The sequence below is a fragment of the Corvus brachyrhynchos genome, unplaced genomic scaffold, assembly GCF_000691975.1.
Source record: "Corvus brachyrhynchos isolate BGI_N302 unplaced genomic scaffold, ASM69197v1 scaffold283, whole genome shotgun sequence".
NCBI lineage: Eukaryota > Metazoa > Chordata > Aves > Passeriformes > Corvidae > Corvus > Corvus brachyrhynchos.
This window is the reverse complement of record NW_008237409.1, coordinates 3,252,137-3,261,247: the sequence shown is the minus strand read 5'-3', so window position 1 is coordinate 3,261,247 and position 9,111 is coordinate 3,252,137. Positions and strand designations below refer to the sequence as shown.

The 9,111-nt window shown below is 53.4% G+C and overlaps 2 protein-coding genes across 5 annotated transcripts in view; both read left to right on the top strand.

Annotated features, from left to right (window-relative positions):
• The first annotated feature begins 6 nt into the window (after positions 1-6).
• LOC103613337 (fatty aldehyde dehydrogenase) lies at positions 7-5,589 on the top strand. Of its 4 annotated transcripts, XM_017730999.1 has the most exons (9): positions 7-27; positions 868-1,076; positions 1,213-1,330; positions 1,452-1,593; positions 1,759-1,925; positions 2,053-2,152; positions 2,590-2,825; positions 3,734-3,857; positions 4,149-5,589. In XM_017730999.1, exons 2-8 carry the CDS (start codon positions 976-978, stop codon positions 3,812-3,814), a joined length of 945 nt encoding a protein of 314 aa, XP_017586488.1. In that variant the 5' UTR covers positions 7-27; positions 868-975; the 3' UTR covers positions 3,815-3,857; positions 4,149-5,589. The 4 variants fall into 4 exon arrangements, with proteins under 4 accessions (XP_017586488.1, XP_017586485.1, XP_017586487.1 ...); XM_017730996.1 differs by lacking the exon at positions 7-27 and having other exon boundaries at positions 4,266-5,589; XM_017730998.1 differs by lacking the exons at positions 7-27; positions 3,734-3,857 and having other exon boundaries at positions 4,266-5,589.
• A 472-nt stretch (positions 5,590-6,061) lies between these two features.
• The window catches only part of LOC103613414 (fatty aldehyde dehydrogenase-like), a 4,776-nt gene continuing 1,726 nt past the window's right edge, over positions 6,062-9,111 (top strand). The window contains 7 exon segments of the mRNA XM_017730890.1: positions 6,062-6,182; positions 6,837-7,010; positions 7,484-7,715; positions 7,806-7,850; positions 7,853-7,884; positions 7,973-8,128; positions 8,881-8,958. Coding sequence (XP_017586379.1) covers positions 6,111-6,182; positions 6,837-7,010; positions 7,484-7,715; positions 7,806-7,850; positions 7,853-7,884; positions 7,973-8,128; positions 8,881-8,958 — 789 coding nt within the window. The 5' untranslated portion in view covers positions 6,062-6,110.

The window sequence follows — 9,111 nt, the reverse complement described above, 5'->3', positions numbered from 1 at the left end:
CGCCCCCTGCCACAGTACCTGGACAAGGTGAGTATGGCCCTGTGTTTGACGTGACTGTCCTGCTTCCAAAGGGCTCCTGCAGGTTTGAGCCAAATCCATTGCCTGCTCTCTTCAAAGGAGCATAAGCAGGAGGCACAGGAAGGGTTGAATTAGAGTCCAAAGGTACGCTAACAAATTCTCCCTGTGTTTGTGTGTGTGCTTACATAACGCTGCTGCAGTGTGATAGCCTTTTTGACATCCGTGGCCATATGGAGAGGTGTGTGTGTGTACTTCTCACTGCAGGAGCTGCTCTTTTGGAGCTGCCCTGGAGATGCCCTTAGGTCAGCACAGGTTGTGTAGGATGCTGGCTCTTCCTGAGAACTGGGCACTGTGTGTTCAGTGGCAAGATGTCCTGGGTTTTCGTGTCCGAGGAGGAGGAGGTGTTGTTTCTCCTCCTCTTGCCTGGCAGTTCTGTCATCCCTTGCACTATGTCACTGAGACAGACTGTTGCTGTGACTGCAAAGCCTCTGTGGAATTTTCTCCAGGAGTTACCGCCTTCCACAGGTGGGAGGCAGGAGCAGAGGAAGGAGACAGTCCTTGGGAGAGCCTGACAGTCACATGAACCCTGATTCTTGCTGTGTGGGAGCAGCTCCACAGCCAGACTCAGCCCTGGCCTCAGCCTCCATTTCTTTTAGTTCACGTGGCACAAAATGGGAAATGAAACTTCATTTCGGGAGAAGGAGCAGAGCATATCTCTGATATCACTACATTTTGTCCCTGTCATGAAGTAGGCCACAAATAAGTCTGCTCTCTGCCACATGCAGAGCTGCTGCCTTCATGTAAGTGCTTTGAATCAAGGTAACTCTCAGGGTCTTGTTTGCCCTGCAGGATCTGTACCCCGTGGTCACTGGAGGAGTTCCTGAGACAACCGAGCTGCTGACCCAGAGATTTGATCACATCCTCTACACTGGCAACACTGCAGTGGGCAAAATTGTGATGGCAGCAGCTGCCAAGCACCTGACCCCTGTCACCCTGGAGCTGGGTGGGAAGAGCCCCTGCTACATTGACAAGGACTGTGACCTGGCTGTCGCCTGCAGGTCAGCTTGTTGCACCTCTGGTGGGCCCTGAGCAGTGGAATGGGTACCCTGTGAGGCAGGGGGATGTCTCTGGGCCAGCATGCCCAGCTCAGGTGGTGCCTGGTGGGAAAACCATCTCCCTTTCTCCTTATCACAGGCGGATAACATGGGGCAAATACATGAACTGTGGGCAGACCTGCATCGCCCCAGACTACATCCTGTGTGACCCATCCATCCAGAGCAAGGTGGTGGAGAACATCAAGACAACTCTGAAGGTGAGGGAAGAGACCCTCGTGCAGTGGGAACGGTCCCTATTGCAGGCCAGGTGTGATTTCCTGGAGCTGTGGCTGTTGGAAGCTGTGCTGAGCACTTTGTTTCTGCTGTGCCCTTTGCCAGGAATTCTATGGGGAAGATGTGAAGTCATCTCCAGACTATGAAAGGATCATCAATAAACGTCACTTCAAGAGGGTCAAGAGCCTGCTGGAAGGGCAGAAGATTGCTCATGGGGGAGAGACTGATGAGGCCTCCTTGTTCATAGGTGCTGCTGGCAGCTGCTGAGGAGGGGAGGTGGTAGTGGGTGCTTTTTGGGGTCTGTGTCTTCCTTGGGTTGTGTTGAACGCAGGTCGAGTCCAGGACAAGGTCCTGGGATGGGCCATGCCTGTGTCCAGCTCATGCTGTTCTCCCATTCTCCCGTTTGCCTCAGCACCAACCATCCTCACTGATGTTTCCCCGGAGTCCAAGGTGATGGAGGAGGAAATCTTTGGACCAGTGCTGCCCATTGTGACTGTGAAGAGCGTGGAGGAAGCCATTGAGTTCATCAACCGTCGGGAGAAGCCGCTTGCCCTCTATGTGTTCTCCAACAACAAGCAGGTGGGTCTGGGCTCTGCCAGAGGAGATGAACATGTGACTTGTATCAGTCACAGTATCTTCAGTTATATGGTCTGGTCTCTTCTCTGAGCCTTTTTAATGTTTTGGGTTTTTTTATTTCTTTTTCTAGTTGATCAAGAGAGTCATCTCAGAAACCTCCAGTGGGGGTGTGACTGGAAATGATGTCATTATGCATTTCTTCCTCTCAACTTTGCCTTTTGGTGGTGTTGGTAAGTTACTGGTGCTCTTTAAGAGTTGGGACTTGCTGCACAGTGTGTCCCAGGGGACAACAACTCATGGTTTGTGTCTGGGTATCCCTGTGCCTGCTACAGCCCAAGGATCTCTGTGCAGCAGATCTTGATAATGGTAAGTTCGGGGAGTGGATTAGGACAGGGGCCAGGAGGGAAAAACCTTTGGGTGTATTTTTGGAAAGACTGAAACATTTAGTGCAGCCTGATGGGAAAGGTGCATTAAAACCATCAGCTGCAATCAGGGTGATTGGCAGAAATTACAGGTGGACATGAGGTGAGGAAAAAGAGTGTTGGGAGTACAGATGGACATCGTAGACACTGAGAAATGCTGCAAGGGAAGGGTCAGTTGTCCTCAAGTGGACAGAGTTTTGCCTGGCTGAGCCTGAGGAGTGACCCTGCCTGGCTGTGCCCCTCAGGTCACAGCGGGATGGGCGCCTACCACGGCAAGCACAGCTTCGAGACCTTCTCCCACCGCCGCGCCTGCCTCATCAAGGACCTGAAGATGGAGAGCACCAACAAAATGCGGTACCCACCTGGCAGCCAGAAGAAGGTGGATTGGGCCAAGTTCTTCCTCCTGAAGCGGTTTAACAAGGCCCGAATTGGGCTCTTTGTCCTGGCCCTGCTGGCGGTTGTGGCAGCGGTGATGATTAAGGTGAGTCGAGGGTCTTTGCTGTCTGTGCAATTTACTTGATCTGTTCTTTGCAACTGCAGCCCTTTCATTAAGCCTGACCTCTTTTTCTGTCTCATGATATCTGTCCCGCCTTAAATTCTTACCTTCTCACTCTTGCAAGCAGTCTGTAGAATAGGAATATCCCCGGAGAGATCTCACAGGCTGCTGTGCTCGTTGTTGCTCTTCCCTGGTAGGTGATACCCGTGGGATGCTCCCTCCAGAGGCAGAGGTTGGTAGTTTTAGACTCGTTAGGAGTGGTTTCAATTCCTGGGCTTCCTTCAGCAGCGTTTGAGCTGCCTCACAGCCCAGAGAGCTGCGAGTGTGTACCATGGCATCCTGGGGAGGGAAGCTGTGTCCCAAAGCCGGGGTCTGTGACGAGCTCTTGCTCCTCCTTGCCCATTGCAGCCCCTGTCTGACCTCAGCTCAATTATTCCCGTTTCCTCCCTTGTTTCCAGCTGGGTAGTGCGGAAGGGTGGGATGTCCTCTCCTCTCTGCAGGAGGCAGAGGCTTGCAGGAGGCTCAGGATGCCTCCTGAGGTGGAGGAGCAAGATCCGAATCTCTGAGCGTGATCACCGTTGGTTGTCCTTGTCTGACAAACCAGGCACTGCATGTGCCTTCACTGACTGCCCTGTGGGGTTTAGTGAGCTTGAGGGAGCAGCTCCTGAGGGGACAGGAGGTGGCAGGGTGGATCAGGATTCTGCCCTTCAGTCTGTGTAGTTACTGCTGCAAGGAGACACTCAGGAGCCCAACATCCCAGGGGAAATAACCTGCCCACGTAATCCAGAAGGAGATTTAAGAGCCAAGAACTGACTCAGGCCTCAAGGGAGCAGACAGGGAGGGGAATGAGGGGGGGAAACTCACAGCATCTTGAAATCATTTGGGTTTCTCAGAGCCACCAGTCTGTGCTGAAGAGAAAAGCCCTCTTGGTTGTGCTGGCTGTGCAGAGGCTGGGCTGGCCCAGCGGGTGGTAAGGAGGAGCAGGTTTCAGAGCACTGCTGTGTCTGTCACAGTGAGGTAGGAGCCTTTTTCTTCTCCTGTGTGTAGACCTAGTTTGAGACTGGGAAAAGCTTTGTAGATGAGTGAATGTGGGGCTTGGAGAAGGTTTCCCTCTGAGCCAGAGCTCCCTCTGAGCTTTCCCTGGCATCTGAGATAACCAGTGCATGCTGAGGGGCAGGAGGCAGGAGAGCTGCACGCTGGGGAACTCCCTGACTGAAGGGGCTTTGCTTCAGGCTGTTCTAGAAAGGGAATTGGTTTTGTCTCAGCAAATCCTTCACAGGCCCTTGGTGTTGTGTTTTGCTTTCACAGGTGGTTAACTGATGAAGAGAGAAGGCACCACGTGCACGTCATACTCTGGGTGCTCGATTTGTGTCTGTTTCCTTAAGCTGGGGAGTCATTATTTTCTTTTGTTCTGGGTAATTTCAGTGAGCTGTCGAGCACACAGAGTAGCCTTAGAGAGGCACTAACCACGAGAAGGCTCAGATTCCTGTTTACTTAAAAGCCATGCTGGAGCAGAGGGACCAGTGGGGACAAGCTCTACAAAGGAGGACTGCAGAGCAAGAAATTCCAGTCCGTACCTCCACCCCGTGCCATGCAGAGCTTCCAGGGACACACAGTGTCTTGCACCAAACCACTCATCTTCCTTCAGCGACCAACAGGAGCTCAAGTTTCAGCAGTCCCTGGGTTGACAGTGTTTTCCCTGCAGTTTGGGGATGGTCTGCTCCTGTTGTGCCCTGAACACCCGCTCTCCTGGTGACAAACTTGAGACAGGCTGTGCTGCCCGATGCATTTGGCCAAGAGTGGTGAATAAACCCAGTGAGGTTCCCCTTGCCGTTTAATTGAGGTGAAACATTCATGGATCTCTGCAAACCGGAATCATCCACAGCTGGTGAGGGTTCTGGGTTTCATCATGTGCCTTTAGCAGTTATTTAGCAGTTAGAAAATTCCAAAGGTGATGCCTGCACTGCCTGTATTGTGCTGGTGAGTGCCTAATGCTGGTGCAAAAGAACTTTCAGGCCTGTTTAAAGAAGTGGGAATGACAAATGCCTTGTGGATTATCCCAGCCCCACACAGCCACTCGCTTGTTCCCAGTGGGATGGGGAAGAGAATTGGAAGGAAGTGAGGAAACTTGTATGTTGAGATAAAAATAGTTTAATAGGTTAAGTGAAAGTTGGGCTTGCAGGCAGATTAAAGCAAATCAAGGAATTCATTCATTAATTCCCCTCATCAGGCAGGTGTTCAGCCATCCACAGGAGAGCAGGGCATTGTCTATCCTGGTGGTGACTTGGGAAGACGAACACCGTAACTCCCAATGTCACAAATCCAAACCAGCACCATCCTGCTAGGAAGGAACTTAGTGACACCATGAAAATTAACTTCATCCCAGCCAAAGCCGGCACAAAGCTGTTCCTGGTCAGATTCCTCCAAGGGAAAACAATTACTGGAAGAGTGTGTGTGCTTCTTCATGTTTGAGCTTCTCAGGATGCTGTAATCTTGCACTGGGGAATAATGTGGGGCTTGTTCTAGCTTGGGGGAAGGATGCTGAAGGAATTGAAGGTGAAAGAGCTTTAGAAATATTAATGTTAAAGCAAATTAAAAAGTTATTACTACATGCAATTAATATAGAGTAGAAAATTATATTTGCTGTGCAATAAGTGGGATTTCTTCATGTCTGGTGAAAGTCCATGTGCTAAGCCTTTTTGATGATACATTTTGCAAGCCGCTAAATAAACACTAAGAATTTAAATAATCCAAGTGTGGTTAAGTCCTTGCAGTCTCCTGAGGAATCCTCCTCTGCTGGTCCCAGCTCTGGCCATGGCTTGGCAGAATGGCACAGGTGTTTTGAGGTGTCTCTGCCCCAGCACACGTCCCTGGCACAGTGGGGAAAGGGTCCCCCAGAGCTCTCTTGGGCGCTGAAAATGCTCCTGGAGCCAGGGAGGGAGTGGGGTGAGCCAGTAGAGGAGCTGGCCTTGCGAATCCATCCCTGGATGGCCTCCCACCTGCCTGGTTGGGGTATTTTTAGATCCCAAGTGTGAGTGTTGTCTCCCGACAGCAGCTGTGGCACTTGGGCCGCACGTCCCCTTTGCCCTGGCGTGGGCAAAGCCATGTGGTCCCTGCCATCCCACACCGGGGCTGAGTCACTGCCCTGGCTGGAGGCAGCGATCCAGGGCTCCACAGCCCAGGACAGAGTTGGGTAAAGGGCACCTTGTACCCAGCAAGAGCCCTGGGCCAGGGCCAGCTCTCCCGTGGGAGGAGGGATCGCCCCCAGCCATGGCAGGGGAAGGGCTTGTGCCTGCTTGCACTCGCTGCAGAAGGCTGGTGGAGAGAGAAGCTTCTCTGAAGGTAACTCACTTTTTTTCCTTCATTTTTTAATGAGTGGCTTTCTTGGGCTGTGTCACACAGCTGTGGCAGTGGGCTGGGAAGAGCAGGATTTAATCATTGTAAGGGGATCTTGGTGTCTCGTTTGGTTGGGCAGGGATGCAGGAGCAGATCTCTGGTCCTGACTAAAGAGTGAAATGCTGCTCCTGGGAAGCAGGGTGAAGCCTCTGCGGTGTTTTGTCTTATTTCTTGTGAAGACATGTGAGGGCCTCGGGGTTATGGGGAAGACGGGTGCAGGCTGGCTCCAGGCACACAGCTCTGCTTCCAGCTGGCTGCCCACCCAGGCCATGGTCATCTCTGTGTCTTACCTCCTTGTGAACACCCCTGTGAGCAGAGGGTCGAGTGGCTGGTGGGTTTGAGGATACCCCCAAACTTAGAGAAAGCATCCACAGAACAGGATCAATCAGCAAACCCCCCTGTGAGAGCTGCCCCGTGCAGGTGGGACGGGGCTTGGATGCTGTGAGCCCTGAGCACTCAGCTTGGGAGCAGGAGCTCCTCTCCAAGAAGGAGAACATCTCCCAGCCTTGCTCTGGGTGGGACGCCTCATGGTGGTGTCCCCAGGGCTGAGCAGCCCTCGCTGGCCCTGTGGTGAGCTGGGTGTCGCCGGTGTCTCCTCAGCGCTGAGCAGCCATGGAGAGGATGCAGCAGATCGTGGGGCGGGCGAGGGCCGCCTTCAACTCGGGCCGGAGCCGCCCGCTGGAGTTCAGGATTCAGCAGCTGAAGGCCCTGGAGAGGATGGTGCAGGAGAAGGAGAAGGACATCCTGGCAGCCCTCAAGGCCGATCTCAACAAGGTCTGGGTCGGGGAGTTTCTCTCCTCAGTCGTGCAAGGACAGTGGTCAGCCCTGAAGGGAAAGTTGGAAGGCCAGAGGCTGCCTTTGCTGTGCTAAATGGCTTTTGCTCTTGTTCATCTTGGCCCTGGCTCCCACTGTGGCCTGCAAAGGTCTGCTGCCACTATTTCTAAGAAGTTAGTCTAAGGCAGGACTGCAAAGGCAAATCCTGGCTGTCAGGTTTTGGTTTCCTGGCAGCCCTCAAGGCCGATCTCAACAAGGTTTGTGTTGTCAGTGGGTCTCTCCCTCTTGCTGTGCGTGGACAGTGGGTAACCCTGAGCAAAGCAGGAAGGCCAAGGGCTGCCTTTGCAGTGACAGATGGTTTTTGTCGTGTCCCCCTCTGTGGATCTGGAGGACTCTGACTCTCCATGGTGCCACAGTGGCTGTGGGAGATGGGTGCCTTTGCCATCCCCTCCCCAAACTCCCTTTTCTTTCAGTGTGGGCACAATGCCTACAGCCATGAAATTCTGGGTGTGCTGGGGGAGCTGGCCCTGACCATGGAGAAGCTGCCGTCCTGGGCAGCCCCTCAGCCCGTGAAGAAGAACCTGCTGACCATGAGGGACGAGGCCTACATCGGCTACGAGCCGCTGGGAGTGGTGCTGGTCATCGGGGCCTGGAACTACCCCTTTGTGCTGGTCATGCAGCCCCTGATCGGGGCCATTGCAGCAGGTGGGGATCCAGCACAGCCCCATCCTTCATGGGGTGGTGGGTGGGGAGAGGATGTGAGGGCTCAGTGTCGGTGCTGTGTCTGCCCTGCAGGCAATGCGGTGGTGGTGAAGCCATCGGAGGTCAGCGAGAACACGGCTTGGCTCGCCCCCTGCCACAGTACCTGGACAAGGTGAGTGTGGCCCTGAGTTGGTCCCCAGGTTTCTCTGTGCCACAGTGATGCGCTGAGTTGGGGTGACCCTGACACCCCTGCCCTGCAGGATCTGTACCCCGTGGTCACTGGAGGAGTTCCTGAGACGCCCCCTGCCACAGTACCTGGACAAGGTGAGTATGGCCCTGTGTTTGACGTGACTGTCCTGCTTCCAAAGGGCTCCTGCAGGTTTGAGCCAAATCCATTGCCTGCTCTCTTCAAAGGAGCATAAGCAGGAGGCACAGGAAGGGTTGAATTAGAGTCCAAAGGTACGCTAACAAATTCTCCCTGTGTTTGTGTGTGTGCTTACATAACGCTGCTGCAGTGTGATAGCCTTTTTGACATCCGTGGCCATATGGAGAGGTGTGTGTGTGTACTTCTCACTGCAGGAGCTGCTCTTTTGGAGCTGCCCTGGAGATGCCCTTAGGTCAGCACAGGTTGTGTAGGATGCTGGCTCTTCCTGAGAACTGGGCACTGTGTGTTCAGTGGCAAGATGTCCTGGGTTTTCGTGTCCGAGGAGGAGGAGGTGTTGTTTCTCCTCCTCTTGCCTGGCAGTTCTGTCATCCCTTGCACTATGTCACTGAGACAGACTGTTGCTGTGACTGCAAAGCCTCTGTGGAATTTTCTCCAGGAGTTACCGCCTTCCACAGGTGGGAGGCAGGAGCAGAGGAAGGAGACAGTCCTTGGGAGAGCCTGACAGTCACATGAACCCTGATTCTTGCTGTGTGGGAGCAGCTCCACAGCCAGACTCAGCCCTGGCCTCAGCCTCCATTTCTTTTAGTTCACGTGGCACAAAATGGGAAATGAAACTTCATTTCGGGAGAAGGAGCAGAGCATATCTCTGATATCACTACATTTTGTCCCTGTCATGAAGTAGGCCACAAATAAGTCTGCTCTCTGCCACATGCAGAGCTGCTGCCTTCATGTAAGTGCTTTGAATCAAGGTAACTCTCAGGGTCTTGTTTTGTGACTGTGAAGAGCGTGGAGGAAGCCATTGAGTTCATCAACCGTCGGGAGAAGCCGCTTGCCCTCTATGTGTTCTCCAACAACAAGCAGGTGGGTCTGGGCTGTGCTTCCCCATGGAAACATCTCTGCACAGCTGGAATCTGAACATGGCTGATCCCAGACACAGCTCCTGCAGGGTCTGTGTCAGTTCCTTTTCCGTGTGAATTGCAGCATTTGGGGGCCATGAGAGTCTCCACAGCTGCT

What these genes read in the sequence shown, in the direction of transcription:
- LOC103613337 (XM_017730999.1), top strand. Translation starts at nt 976, where the DNA reads ATGGCAGCAGCTGCCAAGCACCTGACCCCTGTCACCCTGGAGCTGGGT. An exon ending in ACATCAAGACAACTCTGAAG is followed by an intron (nt 1,331 to 1,451) that starts GTGAGGGAAGAG and finishes GCCCTTTGCCAG; the next exon opens with GAATTCTATGGGGAAGATGT. An exon ending in TTTGCCTTTTGGTGGTGTTG is followed by an intron (nt 2,153 to 2,589) that starts GTAAGTTACTGG and finishes TGTGCCCCTCAG; the next exon opens with GTCACAGCGGGATGGGCGCC.